At 48.4% G+C, this 16,443-nt stretch overlaps 1 protein-coding gene across 3 annotated transcripts in view; it reads left to right on the forward strand.

Moving 5' to 3' along the window:
• DISP3 (dispatched RND transporter family member 3) overlaps nt 1-16,443 on the forward strand; it is a 99,856-nt gene that overhangs the window by 69,705 nt on the left and 13,708 nt on the right. For 2 of the 3 annotated variants that reach the window (XM_053400961.1, XM_053400963.1), the window contains exons 10-14: nt 1,984-2,145; nt 4,599-4,724; nt 6,266-6,405; nt 7,779-7,960; nt 11,113-11,243. In XM_053400961.1, coding sequence (XP_053256936.1) covers nt 1,984-2,145; nt 4,599-4,724; nt 6,266-6,405; nt 7,779-7,960; nt 11,113-11,243 — 741 coding nt within the window. The remainder of the gene's footprint in view (nt 1-1,983; nt 2,146-4,598; nt 4,725-6,265; nt 6,406-7,778; nt 7,961-11,112; nt 11,244-16,443) is intronic. The other variant, XM_053400962.1, reaches the window with a different exon arrangement.

Here is a 16,443-nt window from a genome sequence, read left to right on the forward strand (position 1 = left end):
ACGCCTATCCACCCCAGACCACACCCACCTCCCCTAAGTCACACACACACAGCCACACCCCTCTGGCAGGACTGTGAACTGTGATAATGCCTCTTCCTTGTTTGGAAGGAGAATGGAAAGCTCTCTCCTGTGTGTCCCGTGTGCATAGAAACCTCCTCTGTTTTGCAGGATTGGAACAAAATTGAGAGCCCTAGCTGTTTCCCTGCCAGCTCTTCCATCTGGCTATCTCCACCCCACTGGCATGTGGCCCCCCAGAAGCCTGTCCAGGGTGTGAATGTTCCGCCCTCAGGGTGGAAACTCTTTCCCTTCCTTGCATCAAGCGAGTCATGATTATCCTGAGCACCTGGGGTTGGATCCAGTGCAGAGCAGAGCCATCAAAATAAATGGGGCCAAAGTTAGTCATGTCTAACACGTTAGTTGGGTCTACTCTGAGTCGGGATCCAACCTGCTGTGCCTCATCTCCTTATTCCCTGCTGGGTCCACAATGCTCAATAAACACACAAGACGTAACCGGCTGTACTTTTGAATAAATAAGATATACTATTCATTGTATCAAATTATAGATTTCAACGGGAGTCTTATAAAGTTCAACAAAAAAAGCAGAAGACCCAGTGGATCAGTTCATTCTCTAGTCAGTTCATGCATAAGGTCCATACATGTACAGTGGGTGGTACCTCAGGTTAAGAACTTAATTCGTTCCGAAGATCCGTACCTAACCTGAATCTGTTCTTAACCTGAAGCACCACTTTAGCTAATGGGCCTCCTGCTGCCGCCATGCTGCCGGAGCATGATTTCTGTTCTCATCCTGAAGCAAAGTTCTTAACCTGAAGCACTATTTCTGGGTTAGCGGAGTCTGTAAACTGAAGCGTATGCAACCTGAAGCATATGTAACCCGAGGAACCACTGTATAAGTATCTATTCCACCTGTCTGTTCAAACAGTCCATTAATCCACAAGAAGGGTTGTTACAGTTCCACATAATGCTTTCACAGAGGCTAAGACAAGGATTTCCAGAGTATTAGCCTTGTTTTGCCATCCTAGGCTTCATCGGTAGAACAGGCTCTAGGTAATGCAAATAAATACAATATCGTAATCTCTCACATTTTTACAGCGAAATTAACATAAAAAACCATGAACAACTGTACATACCATATGTAATATTACCGGATAGTGGATCTTATAGCATAGTATTGGTCGCAGTAAGAAACAACTGTTACAAAGCAGGATTATACGGACAAGCACAATATTGGTTTGAGTAACAGGTGTTGGCAATCCACAGATACAAAATTTCTTTCTTAAAGTGACCCATATGGCACAACAGAGGTAAAGCAATCCATGCTCAGATGTAATACATGTAAGATATAGGTAAATGGACCCCTGACCATTAGGTCCAGTCGTGGCCGACTCTGGGGTTGCGGCGCTCATTTCGCTTTATTGGCCAAGGGAGCCGGCGTACAGCTTCTGGGTCATGTGGCCAGCAGGACTAAGCCGCTTCTGGCGAACCAGAGCAGCGTACGGAAACGCCGTTTACCTACCCACTGGAGTGGTACCTATTTATCTACTTGCACTTTGACATGCTTTCAAACTGCTAGGTTGGCAGGAGCAGGGACTGAGCAACGGGAGCTCACCCCATCGCAGGGATTCGAACCGCCGACCTTCTGATCGGCAAGCCCTAGGCTCTGTGGTTTAATCCACAGCGCCACCCGTGTCCCACCTAATACATGTAAACTCATAAATATAATCCATTTTCAGATCTAAAGTAATAGCAGTCCACAGATACAAAATTTGTTTTGCAAAGTAATCCACTCAGCCCACAGAGGTAAAACAAACTTAGCCCATGCTCAGGTGTTCTACATATAAACATTAGTACACATTCACAAAAAGCAACTATAAGGCTGACATTGTTCCTGTGCGGAAGTGGGATGTGAGGTGAAAAGATGCTGACATGGTCCATCTTTGACCCTCTTCCCCTTTCTTCCTTCAGGGCTCTTCCTCTCTGTTCTCCTTCTGTCCGTCTTCTTCGCCAGCCGCCTCCGCCCAGCAAGCCGGGCTCCCCTTCTCTTCAGGCCCGACACCAACATCCAGGTCCTGCTGGACCTAAAGTACAACCTGAGCGCTGAGGGCATCTCCTGCGTCACCTGTTCAGGTGAGTTGGGCCTCTTGGCTAGAGACCCACCTGTGTTCGGAGATTGCTGGTCAACAGAGAGCCATCCTTCCTGGAGATTCCAAAATAGTACCACCCTGCTTTTCCATTCAGTGTTTTTAATTTATTTTATTTATAAGTTCTTTCCCCTTTTTTATTTCCATGCTTATTACATACAAAAGAAGGGGAACAATACTGAAAAGAGGGTACAACTTAAGAGGGGAGGAAAAAGCAAAGAAAATGAAATTTACACAATCTGTTATTAAGACAAAAATCGTGACAAAAAATTGCGATTACAATTTCATGTTACAATAAAAATTTAAAAAAATCTCGTCATATTTTATACCCGACTTCCCATTTATTCCTTAATTCTTTTTACATAAATTTACTGCCATATCAAAATACTATTTTTTATGTTAATATTTTCACAATTTATAAATGTTTATATTTATATGAGCAATTAATAAAAACTGCTGGGATCACTCAAAAGCTGCTACAGATTTTAACATGACATAATTTTGTTTAAGATATGTTCTGAGGGCCTCCCATTTTGATACAAATTCAATTCTCGGTTTATTTTTTATTCCATTCAGTGTTTTTAAGGGGGCTTGGGTGGGAAGGGGGCCTGCGTGGGTTGGAGAGCACAGCCTTGCACCCGAAGCTGGATTTTATGGGGCAAGATTGTGTTTTGGAGCTGGTTGTGGTGCAGAACTCGCATCAAATTGTGGGAGAAGTCACTATGACTTAGGCTCCTATCAGCCTCTCCCAAGATCATGACCAAAGGGTGAAAGAAACTCCTCCCCAGTGTGGTGTAATGGTTAGAGCAGTGTTTCCCAAACTGGGGTCTCTGGCTGTTTTTGGACTACAACTCCCACTGGGTTCGAGTGTCAGGCAAAGGAGTGGGAGACCAAGGTTCGAATTCATGCTCACTCGTGAAGCTGTCTGGGTGACCTTGACCAGTCATCGCCTCTCAGCCTAACAGGGTTGATTAAATAAGTTGGGGACAGCCACCTTGAGCTCCTTGGAGAAATAAATAAGTACCGTATTTTTTGCTCTTTAAGACTCACTTTTTCCCTCCTAAAAAGTAAGGGGAAATGTCTCTGCGTCTTATGGAGTGAATGCAGGCTGCGCAGCTATCCCAGAAGCCAGAACAGCAAGAGGGATCACTGCTTTCGCTGCGCAGTGATCCCTCTTGTTGTTCTGGCTTCTGAGATTCAGAATATTTTTTTTCTTGTTTCCTCCTCCAAAAACTAGGTGCGTCTTACGGTCTAGTGCGTCTTATAGAGCGAAAAATACGGTGCATAAGAAGGGGAAGGGCCATAGCTACCCTCTGCTTCTCAATGTGTATTGTATTGTTTTATGTACTGTGGCTTGCCATTTTATTGATTATAGTTTAGATATTATTGTAACTGTTGAGTGGATTTCTGTTTAACTTTTATACGTTGATATTGTTTTATACTATTCTAATGATTGTTGAATGTTACTCATTTGAGGTAGGTTGCCTATTTTAATGTTTTACTATCACATTTTTGTATTGCAGTAGATTGTTATGAGATTGTAATGGTTATGGGGTTGCTCGTGCGTAAGTTGCCGCCACTCCTGGCTAGGTGGCCTGGTTAAACCTTTCCTGGCTGGACAGCCCCTCACTTCGTGGCTGTTCAGTCGCTGGCAGAATCCGACAGTGGGCGTTTCTTCAACCTTTTCCAACATAAAAGTTGTTTGACGCCCAGTCTCCTCCTACTCTCCCTGCGCGGAAGTCTCCTGCACAGGGTGGGCGTGGGTAGCGGAGGACCTGTGCTCTCTCCGCTGGTGTCCAGTGAAGAGTCTGTGAGCCTGCTCTCCGCTTCCCCCATTGGCCCCCCTCCATCCCTGGTGTCGCGCTGATTTTCTTCCCCAACAGGAGACCTGCCTCTCTCCCTACTTGGCCCCTCTCCAGCATCGTCGTGGAGCCCCTCCTCCTCTCGTTCCGATGGCAGTTCCCTGACAGAGATGTACATTTTTTGTTTCTTCAGCTTGTAAACTGCCTTGAGTATTGTAAGATTGAAAGGCGGTAATAATAAATAAATAAATAAATAAATAAATAAATAAATAAATGATAGATAGATAGATAGATAGATAGATAGATAGATAGATAGATAGATAGTTCAGTGGTTAGAATATGCATACAGAATTGGGATAAGGCTCCCTGTCTGAAGCCCCAAAGAGTCACTGCCAGTCAGAGTAGACAATACTGATGGGCCAGTATAGGGCAGCTTCGGATGTTCCTGTGTCTTAAGGGAAGGGCTGTTGCTCAGTGGCAAAGTAGAAGGTACACATGCAAATGGCCCCAGGTTTGATCCCTGTGACTTCCAGGTCGGATTGGGGTAAGAGTTCAAGATGGTGGGGGGCTGGCCAGCCTAGTTGTCCTCCTCTTGATGCTGGAGATCCTTTTGTCCCTGACTAACATTGTGCGACAGGCTTGTTTCAGGAAAAACCTCGTAATCTGCAGAATAACATCCGCACCTCTCTGGAGAAGAAGAAGCGGGGATCTGGCCTTGTGTGGGGTAGCCGAGGAAGCGCTGCAGGGGATGGAATCGTACAAGGTGAGTTAACACTGCTCTTCAGCCGCAAAGGTGCCCAAAGCAGCTCACATCAGTTGAATAGAAACAGGGCAATCTAAAAGTCACAAAAGGAAAGAGAGAGGAGGAGGGGAGAGGAAAATATGCAAACATAGACACCATTTCTTTATCTCAGGTTGTTCTCTTGCTGGGTACATCTTGGATTGAGAAATGTAGTACAGTGGTACCTCGGGTTAAGTACTTCATTCGTTCCGGAAGTCCATTCTTAACCTGAAACTGGGGCCTCCCGCTGCCGCCGCACTGCCGGAGCACGATTTTTGTTCTCATACTGAAGCAAAGTTCTTAACCCGAGGTACTATTTCTGGGTTAGCAGGGTCTGTAACCTGAAGCGTATGTAACCCGAGGTACCACTGTATAAGCTTTCTATTTTTCTGCATGTGTCACTGATTTAGGCTTGGGTGAAGGCAAGCTCAGAAGAAATATTCATACAGAGATGGGACAGGCTGCCTCTTTCTCTTGCCGGTGTCGCACCTCTGCATGTGGAATGATTTGAACCTTTCAATCGCATGTCATATCCACACATACATTTAAAGCATCATGCTTCCTTCAAAGACTGATGGGAACCGTAGTCGACTCCTCACAGAGCTGCAACTTAACCAAATACAGTTCCTAGGATTCTTGGGGGGGGGAGCCATGTGATTTAAATGTGTTTTGGATTCATGGCGTGGATAGGATATTCCACATGGAAAAGGAACGGATCCGACAATCCACCCCACCCCACCCAGTGGCAGAATGTGATCAATAGCAGTGACTCATACAGAGAGGCGGAAGCCACAGTGGCATAGCATGGGTTGTCAGCACCCGGGGCAAGGCAAGTAATTTGAGCCCCCTAACCCGTGGATTTGCGCCACCTAACCCTAACCCCCAGATGTTGCGCCCAGTGCGGCCCCCCCCTGCACCCCCCACGCTACGCCACTGGGAAGCCAGCCTCCTCTGTGAATATGCTGCCTTTAGAGAACCTTTAACCCCCCCAACATAGGGACGCAGGTGGCGCTGTGGGTTAAACCACAGAGCCTAGGACTTGCCGATCAGAAGGTCGGTGGTTCGAATCCCCGCGACAGGGTGAGCTCCCGTTGCTCGGTCCCTGCTCCTGCCCACCTAGCAGTTCGAAAGCACGTCAAAGTGCAAGTAGATAAATAGGTACTGCTCCGGCGGGAAGGTTAACGGCGTTTCCGTGCGCTGCTCTGGTTCCCCAGAAGCGGCTTAGTCATGCTGGCCACAGGACCCGGAAGCTGTACGCCGGCTCCCTCGGCCAATAAAGCAAGATGAGCGCCGCAACCCCAGAGTCGGTTACGACTGGACCTAATGGTCAGGGGTCCCTTTACCTTTACCTTTAACCCCCCAAAAAAACAATGGTTTTCTCTTAGTCCTCTGCTGGCACCCAGGTCTGGGAAGGTCTGGAAGGCTCGTCTAGCCCAATTGTTTGGGGTGATGTTGAGGGCGAAGTCCGGCTGGTGGGTGGATTTTTCAGGACTCCCTCAGGCTGACTGTACCATGTTCTGCAGCAGACCCCCAGGGAACAGTCTACATCTTCAAATCCAAAGGCAAAGGGCGGCCAGTGGTCTACAGATTCTCTCTCAATGCCACCGTCCCAGCGCCGTGGCAGACGGTGTCAGCAGGAGACGGGGACATCCCCTCTTTCCTGGTGAGTTTCCAGAGCACCTATCAATTACCCGTGTGGCTGAGACGCAATGCTCTCATTAATGCAGCTCCGTGCAGGGCAGGGAAGGCCGAGATATGGGGAACGTCTCTGGGGTAAACACATAGGATTTCCTCCCCCTCCCCCGAGTCCTCTTGCACTATGTGAGACTGGCTTTATTTGTATATTATTAGTAATTGTCTGATAGCGCTCAAGGTTCCCTGTTTAGGGCAGGAGAGGGGGATGTTTGTCCCTCCCGATGTCACTAAACTACACTTGGCCTCACCCACTGCTATCTCATGCAATTTGCAGGGAATTTTTCCCTGTTTAGGGAAGTTTTTAATGGTTTTATTATTATTTATTTATTTATTATTTAATATTATTGGGAGCTGCCCAGAGTGGCTGGGGAAACCCAGCCAGATGGGTGGGGTATAAATATTATTATTATTATTATTATTATTATTATTATTATTATTATTATTATTTGAATTGTAGAGTTGGAAGGGACCCAGAGGGTCATCTAGCCCAACCCCCTGTCATGCAGGAATCTCCGCAAAAGAATCCCCGACACATGGCCCAACCAGCCTCTGTTTAAATGCAAAGGGAGTCTATCTCTTTGCAAGGGAGTCCGTTCCACAGTTGAACAGCTCTTGCCACCCCAAAGTCCTTCCTAATGTCTAGTCCTTGCAGCTTGGTTACTGGTTAGAGGGAGCTGGGCTTGTGCAATAGTTTTAGCACACAATCTGGTGTGTGTGTACACAGCAAGCCCGAAAGATCTTATCTCCTGGTATGCCCCGCAGAGGACCTTAAGGTCCACAAATGACAAGATTTTGGAGGTCCCAGGTCACAAGGTGGTTAGATTGGTCTCAACTAGGGCCAGGGCCTTTTCAGTACTGGCCCCAACTTGGTGGAATGCTCTGTCGCAAGAGACTAGGGCCCTGCGGGACTTGACATCTTTCCACAGGGCCTGCAAGACGGAGCTGTTCCACATGGCCTTTGGTTTGGACTCAGTCTGACCCTTATGTTTCCCTCCCCTTATGGTTTTGATCTATGGGCTACTTTTAAAATGAGGCTGTATTTTAAATTGCATTTTAACCTGTATTTTAAATTGATTTTAGTAGTAGTAGTAGTAGTAGTAGTAGTAGTAGTAGTAGTAGTACTAAGTTTTTACTGTAATTTTAATGGTGTTAGCCGCCCTGAGCCCGGCTCTGGCCGGGGAGGGCAGGGTATAAATAAAATTTATTATTATCATCTAGTTGCCACTTCATGCAGGGGAAAGTGTGCGATGCTAATATCTCTCCTTTTTTTTACGTCCCATTTTCCTCGGCTCCAAGACATGTGTTAGTGAAGTCTTCTGTTTTCATTAATCCATTGCTTAGGTGTATAGAGTTCCTTACGGTAACTTCACCAAGAGGCTGACCGCTTGTATGTCCACAGTAGGGCATGTCCAACAGACGGGCCCCAAGAAGTGGATGGTGACTACCTTGTCGTGTGACGCCAAGAGAGGGTGGAAATTCGACTTCAGTTTCTACGTGGCTGCAAAGGAACAGCAGCGCACGAGGTAAACGCCCGGTGACTAAACTCTGACATGGGTTAGAATAGACCAGGAGGGTCATCTAGTCCATGGGCAGGCAAACTAAGACCCGGGGGCCAGATACAGCCCAATCTAAATCCGGCCCACGGACAGTCCAGGAATCCGTGTGTTTTCACATGAGTAGAATGTGTCCTTTTATTTAAAATGCATCTCTGGGTTATTTGTGGGGCATAGGAATTCGTTCATATTTCCCCCAAAAAAATATAGTCTGGCCCCCCACAAGGTCTGAAGGACAGTGGACCAGCCTTCTGCTGAAAAAAATTGCTGACCCCTATTTTTTATTAATTTTTCAATTACAATCCAATAATAACCTCATTATAACAATACAAAATAATAATATAACTACTAATACCCAGTGCTTTTTTCTGGGGGGGACACAGGGGGATGGATACCCCTAAACATTTTGTGAATCTTTGTACTTTTGTCCATTTACTGTGTTTATTTTTCCCTATTTGAACTATAACATGGTGATTTTCTTGAGTCAAAACGAGAGTACCCCTAAACATTATTTTAGAAAAAAAGCACTGCTAATACCAATCATCCAAATACCGAATTATATGATTTAGGTGCCCCCCCCCGGTCCACATGCTAGAATTGATGGTTTGATGCTTTTCTTTATTTCTGCGTTCCAAAATCTTATTAATTTCAATTGCTTTCTAATCAAAATAATAATCCCTTATACAACAACTGCAATATAGTCGTACCTCTTTTTATTTCAGTCTCCGGTTGTGTTTTTTCAGGATATGAATGCGGCAAACCTGGAAGTGTATGCTTCCAGATTTCGCCTCATGCACATGCGCAGAAGTGCTCAGCGCACCTCACACATGCGCAGAAGTGGCACTCTACTTGCAGACTTTTCGGGGTGCGAATGGCACCCCGGAACAGATCGAGTCCCTAACTAGAGGTACCACTGTATTAATAACTACCATTCATGCTGACACATTAAGTGATTTATAGAACTACAAGTGAGGCACTCAAACTATATCCTTGTTCTTCCTGTGTGTGACAATTATTCTGTCCGCTGAGTTTCTTCCTGTCCTTATAAAATGTTATATCTATCTGTCCCCGGTTGTTGCTGTTCTCCATCATGCCTTGGGCGGAGCTGATATCCCATTGTTCTTTCAGAAATTTCTCCATCGCACCATCCCATGCTTCGTTGTTTTGCAACTTTAACAACAGCTACAGCAGCCATAAGCACATCAAAGTGCAAGTAGATAAATAGGTACCGCTCCAGTGGGAAGGTAAATGGTGTTTCCATGCACTGCTCTGGTTCGCCAGAAGCGGCTTAGTCATGCTGGCCACATGACCCGGAAGCTGTATAAAGCGAGATGAGCACTGCAACCCCAGAGTCTGTCATGACTGGACCTAATGGTCAGGGGTCCCTTTACCTTTACTTTACAGCAGCCGCATTCTTGGCTGGGGTCCCCTTTACGCCTCGTATAACCCCTGTTTTAAAGCAGCTGCACTGGCAGTTCATTTCCAGGCCGAATTCAAGGAGCATAAAGCCTTAAATGTCTCAGGCCTGATAACCCTGGAAGATTGCCTTCTTCCATACCAACCTTCTTGGGTGCTGAGATTGACAGAGGGGGCTCTCTTGGCCGTTCCTGGACGAGAGTCTTTTCTGTGGTGGCCCCGAAGCTGCAGAACTCTCTCCCCACAGAGGTGCAGAAGGTGCCTTCAATTCACAGCTTCTGGCAGATGCTGAAGGTGTCCTTCTTTACATCTGTGGTGTATTTTTTGTGTGTTTGGAAGTTCTTCTTAATTGTTTGTTTCTTTAATTTAAGAAAGCATATGCACACAGATATAAAGAAAGACAGGGCAACTGAATTAAAATTAGACATAATTTGGTTTGGTTTGTTCACAGTCCCTGGGCAAAGGATTATTCTTTTTATTATCGGGTGCTGAAGTAGTGACATCTCACTCTTCCCCCCCCCCCTTGATTTTAATTATTTCATTTTATTACATATAACTGTGCAAATGTTTGAGAGATACAGAAGCTTACTGTGGCGTGCCTGTTTGGCATCATATGGCCCATGACTTAAAAAAATTAACCAACGCAGAGCAGATAAATGGCTTTTGTAGAGGGAGAAAAGCAATGCCACAAACGATAAGATCATGTTTCCATATTGTGTTATAATGCTGTAACCTGCCCTGGGACCTTAGGGTGAATGGCAGGTAATAAATATATTTTACTAGTAAAAGTAATAATAGAAGTATAGAAATATAATAGAAGTATAATAGAAATAATAGAAGTAGTAATAGAAATACCAATTGGGTGTGTGTATGCATTTTTTTTTAAGTGGTACCTTGCCCTGGACCCTGAAGGTACAGTCTATATAATCCCATAGAAAATCCCTATACAATGGTATCTTGGTTCTCAAACTTAATCCGTTTCGGAAGTCTGTTCCAAAACCAAAGCGTTCCAAAACCAAGGTGCGCTTTCCCATAGAAAGTAATGCAAAATGGATTAATATGTTCCAGACTTTTAAAAACAACCCCTAAAACAGCAATTTAACATGAATTTTGCTATCTAACGAGACTATTGATCCGTAAAATGAAAGGAATAAACAACGTACTGCAGTCACACAATCAATCAATCAATCAGTAGGTGAACTGGATTCCACACAGTCACAAAAACAAAACAAAAAAGCCGCAAAAACAGACAGACCTCAGCGTAACACTCAAAACAGAAGTGTACCACTCAAATCGGAAGCGTAACACTCAAAACGGAGCATGTTCGGCTTCCGGAAAATGTTCGCAAACCGGAACACTTACTTCCAGGTTTGCAGTGTTTGGGTTCCAAGTTGTTTGAGTTCCAAGGCATTTGAGAACCAGGGTACCACTATATAATCCCATAGAATCCTATAGAAAAGTGGCAAAATATGAGTGGCAAAAATATGGACATTCACCATCCTTTGTTGCCCTATCGGCAGACGATTTACCTGTTGGCCTCTACTGTCAAAGCTGCAAAATCTGAGTCAACTCTGTTGGACGGAGGAGGAGATGCAGACATCGAAACGGTTTTGCCACGTCCCTGAAGCCCCAAGGGATGAGCGTGATGTTCCGTAGCGCTCGTATTGATCGTCCAGCTTCATTACTCTCCTCTTTCCTTCTTCTAGGAAGCTCTACTTTGCCCAGTCCCACAAGCCCCCTTACCACGGCCGAGTCTGCATGGCTCCACCCGGCTGCCTCCTTAGCTCCAGCCCCGATGGACCAAACAAAGGATTCTTGTATGTGCCGAGCGAGAAAGGTGAGATGAAGTGGGATTTGTGTGGCTTCGATAAGAACGTCAGAAAAAGCCCCATTGGAGCAGGTCAGTGGGTCATCTAGTCTAGCATCTTCTCAGATGTCTGTGGGAAAGCTGCAAGCAGAATACAAGCACATGAGCCCTCTGACCCTGGAGACAGAGCATATTCTTCTTCCTTCTTTGGTGATCCCATGTAGCTGAGTAATAATAATAATATTTTTTTATTTGTACCCCGCCCATCTGGCTGGTTTCCCCAGCCACTCTGGGCGGCTTCCAAGAAAGATTAAAAATGCATTAAAATGTCACACATTAAAAACTTCCCTGAACAGGGCTGCCTTTAGATGTCTTCTAAATGTCAGGTAGTTGTTTATCTCTTTGACATGGGAGGGCGTTCCACAGGGCGGATGCCACTACTGAGAAAGCCTTCTGCCTGGTTCCCTGTAACTTTGCTTCTTGCAGTGAGGGAACCGCCAGAAGGCCCTCGGCGCTGGACCTCAGCATCCGGGCAGAACGATGGGGGTGGAGATGCTCTTTCAGGTATACTGGGCTGAGGCCGTTTAGGGCCTTAAAGGTCAGCACCAACACTTTGAACTGTGCTTGGAAGCGTACTGGGATTGTCTTCCCTAAACATGGTCTTAACAGTGAGTCAGTAAGTGACTGTGGAGGCCAATTCTGGATCCACATCTCCTTCCACAGTGGGGACATAGGTTTCTGGGTGGGAGTTGATCACGGTGAGGGTTTGCCAAGCGTGCCTTCCTCTTAGCACATTTCTCCCTTGCGTCCTGAGTTCGAGTGTCTTCAAAGTCCATGACACTTTGGGTAAAGGCTGTTCTCCAACTGGAGGGCTCACAGGCAAGTGTTTCCCAGTTGTCGGTGTTTATACTACTTTTATATATATATAGATTTGCCTTGAGACAGTCTTTAAACTTCTTTTGTTGACCACCAGTATTACGCTTTCCATTTTTAAGTTCAGAACAGAGTAGTTGTTTTGGAAGATGATAATCAGGCACCCACACAACATGGCCAGTCCAACAAAGTTGATGTTGAAGAATCATCGCTTCGACACTGGGGAACTTTGCTTCTTCCAATTCCAGTAGTTTGTCTGTCTTCCCAAGTGATGTGTAAAATAGTCTCCTCTTCCTATAGATTTAATTACCGTATTTTTCGCACGATAGGACGCACCGGTCCATAGGACGCACGTAGATTTGGGGGGGAAATAAAGGGGGGGAAATTTATTTTCCCCCCCCCGCCAGGCGCGGGGCTGGGGCGGGGGAAGCCCGAGCTTCCCCCTCCCCCAGAACGGGACCCAGAGCCATGCCGAAGCTGCGCGCAGCTTTGGCATCGCTCTGGGAGCTTGCGGGGCTGGGGGAGGAGGAAGCCCTCCGCCAGTCTCCAAACCATGTCGGGAGACAGTGGGATGGCGCGCTGCGCCTCTCCCGCTGTCCCCCGAGTTTGCGGGGCTGGCGACAGGCAGGAGCAGGCTTCTCCCCCCCGCCAGCCTTCTAGCCAAGTCGGGAGACAGCGGGATGGTGCGCTGCGCCTCTCCCGCTGTCCCCCGAGTTTGCGGGGCTGGCGACGGGGAGGAGCAGGCTTCTCCCCCCCGCCAGCCTTCTAGCCAAGTCGGGGGACAGCGGGATGGCGCGCTGCGCCTCTCCCGCTGTCTCCCGAGTTTGCGGGGCTGGCGAGGGGAGGAGCAGGCTTCTCCCCCCCGCCAGCCTTCTAGCCAAGTCGGGAGACAGCGGGATGGCGCGCTGCGCCTCTCCCGCTGTCTCCCGAGTTTGCGGGGCTGGCGAGGGGAGGAGCAGGCTTCTCCCTCCCCGCCAGCCTTCTAGCCAAGTCGGGGGACAGCGGGATGGTACGCTGCGCCTCTCCCGCTGTCTCCCGAGTTTGCGGGGCTGGCGAGGGGAGGAGCAGGCTTCTCCCCCCCGCCAGCCTTCTAGCCAAGTCGGGGGACAGCGGGATGGCGCGCTGCGCCTCTCCCGCTGTCTCCTGAGTTTGCGGGGCTGGCGAGGGAAGGAGCAGGCTTCTCCCCCCCCCCGCCAGCCTTCTAGCCAAGTCGGGGGACAGCGGGATGGTGCGCTGCGCCTCTCCCGCTGTCTCCCGAGTTTGCGGGGCTGGCGAGGGGAGGAGCAGGCTTCTCCCCCCCGCCAGCCTTCTAGCCAAGTCGGGAGACAGCGGGATGGTGCGCTGCGCCTCTCCCGCTGTCTCCCGAGTTTGCGGGGCTGGCGAGGGGAGGAGCAGGCTTCTCCCCCCCCCGCCAGCCTTCTAGCCAAGTCGGGGGACAGCGGGATGGTGCGCTGCGCCTCTCCCGCTGTCTCCCGAGTTTGCGGGGCTGGCGAGGGGAGGAGCAGGCTTCTCCCCCCCCCCCCCCCGCCAGCCTTCTAGCCAAGTCGGGGGACAGCGGGAAGGGCGCGCTGCGCCTCTCCCGCTGTCTCCCGAGTCTGCGGGGCTGGCGAGGGGAGGAGCAGGCTTCTCCCCCCCGCCAGCCTTCTAGCCAAGTCGGGGGACAGGGGGATGGCGCGCTGCGCCTCTCCCGCTGTCTCCCGAGTTTGCAGGGCTGGCGACGGGGAGGAGCAGGCTTCTCCCCCCGCCAGCCTTCTAACCAAGTCGGGGGACAGCGGGATGGCGGCGTTCCGCCTCCCCGCTGTCCCCCGAGCTTGTGGGGCTGGCGGTGGGGCTCTCCTGAAGCCTGGAGAGCGAGAGGCGTCGGTGCGCACCGACCCCTCTCGCTCTCCAGGCTTCAGCGAAAGCCTGCATTCGCACCATAGGACGCACACACATTTCCCCTTCATTTTTGGAGGGGGAAAAGTGCGTCCTATAGTGCGAAAAATACGGTAATCCTATTTTAATGCCATCTACACTGGTAGCATGGGGACGCGGGTGGCGCTGTGGGTTAAACCACAGAGCTTAGGACTTGCCAATCAGAAAGTCAGTGGTTCGAATCCCTGTGACGGGGTGAGCTCCCGTTGCTCGGTCCTTGCTCCTGCCAACCTAGCAGTTCAATAGCACGTCAAAGTGCAGGTAGGTAGATAAATAGATACCACTCCAACAGGAAGATAAATGGCATTTCTGTGGGCTGCTCTGGTTCGCCAGAAGCGGCTTAGTCATGCTGGCCACATGACCCGGAAGCTGTACACTGGCTCCCTCGGCCAATAAAGCGAGGTGAGCACCGCAACCCCAGAGTCGGTCACGACTGGACCTAATGGTCAGGGGTCCCTTTACCTTTTACACTGGTAGCATCAGTTCCCTCAAAGCATCAGCATGTTTCTTGGTCACAGCTCTGGCTTATCAACCAGCTACAAAACCTCCCCTTCCCTCTTTCCTGACTCCTGCTTCCCATCCTGAGCAGGCAAGGAGTAGCAGGACCATGATCCATCAAGGGCAATTCAGCAAATGCCTTAAATCACATTTGTGCAATTGACACAGCCTCAGTTTGTTGCCAGAGTCGAGCCACATTAGATTATCGTAATAACCTGCAGTTGCATAAAAGTATATATTTAAAGCAGGTGGATAAATGAGTAAATTAAGTTAATTTGGAAAGGTGGAAAATATGAAAAATAAATTTAAGGAACCGCAGAAAGAAGGGGGAAGGAAGTCGAGTTTTGAAATTTTAAAATGATTGGGAATTTATTGAAATGTATAAAACTGAAAATCATAAATAAAAAATGTGTCGAGCCACATTGGATTGATTCAGAAATGAAACAGAACTAACTCTGTCTCTTTTTAAAAGACCTCACCAGAAATAGCCTGGTTATTTTTCTGAAGCCCAATCTCACGGTTGCAAAGGCCACATTTCAAAGTATTGCTCCTGACCTTTCGAAAGCACTAAGTGGTTTGGGACTTGATTATCCGAAGGAACACCTATGTTCCTGTAAACCTGTGTAGACCTTCAGATTGGTCCCGGGAGTTGTGCCCTTTTCCTCCCATCATGTTTTGCAAAAGCATCAGACTGATAGATACCAGACTGGCCTTTTTTGGGGTGGCCCCCATGCCGGTGGAATTCCCTCCCGTGGGATCTGCTTCATGTCGCTGTTTTTTATGTCGATGTTTTTTAAATGGGCCTCGAAGATTCACTTGCTTCCAGGGCAAACCTAACAAGGGATTGGTGGAGTATCAGATTTACTGGCACATCCAAAGTCTTGCTGACTCCTACTTCAGGAAGAAGTTGGAAGGCGTATTTTGTTTCCTCTTTTTGCTGCATCAGATCCATGCTCTTGCAAGTGAGGGAGCTGAGGATCAGGCCCCTCAGGGGAGCCTCAAAGCGTTGCACCCAGCAAAACCCTGCTTCTGTATATTGAGGGGCTTTCCACTGGCTACCCTCTGTGAGAGAACCCCTGGCAGTAGCATCTCACCTGCCAGGATGAAGCCTGAGATTTCCACCACCACCAGTTCTACTTATCTCTGTTGTGCAGCATTCGAAGGATGGTGGAGAATGCATCCTGGAAAGAGAGACAGATAAAGCGTTTGTTTTCATTTGACTCAGGACAAATAGCCCTTGCAGTGAAGCTCTCATTGGCTTCGAATCCTGACGGCTGTCCACTGTCGGAGGCAGGAAATGCTTCTGAATACAGTGGTACCTTGGTTTAAGAACAGCTTTGTTTATTAGCACCTTATAGACCAACTATAAGGGACGCGGGTGGCGCTGTGGGTAAAACCTCAGCGCCTAGGACTTGCTGATCACATGGTCGGCGGTTTGAATCCCCAAGGGGGGGTGCGCTCCCGTCGTTCGGTCCCAGCGCCTGCCAACCTAGCAGTTCGAAAGCACCTCCGGGTGCAAGTAGATAAATAGGGACCGCTTACCAGCGGGAAGGTAAACAACGTTCCGTGTGCTGCGCTGGCTCGCCAGATGCAGCTTGTCACGCTGGCCATGTGACCCGGAAGTGTCTGCAGACAACGCTGGCTCCCGGCCTATAGAGTGAGATGAGCGCACAACCCTAGAGTCTGGCAAGACTGGCCCGAACGGGCAGGGGTACCTTTACCTTTACCTTTTATAGACCAACTACCATATTTTTCGCTCTATAGGACGCACTTTTTCCCCTCCAAAAATTAAGGGGAAATGGGTGTGCATCCTATGGAGTGAATGTAGGCTCCTTGGCTTCAGCTATAGCAACGCAAAGCCTCCGGAGCACAGAGGGAGCACTCCCTCCTCGCTCCGGAGGCTTCGGTTGCTTTCACTGAAGCCTGGAGAGCGAGAGGGGTCGGT

The sequence above is a fragment of the Podarcis raffonei genome, chromosome 8 (assembly GCF_027172205.1).
Source record: "Podarcis raffonei isolate rPodRaf1 chromosome 8, rPodRaf1.pri, whole genome shotgun sequence".
NCBI classification, from domain to species: Eukaryota; Metazoa; Chordata; class Lepidosauria; order Squamata; family Lacertidae; genus Podarcis; species Podarcis raffonei.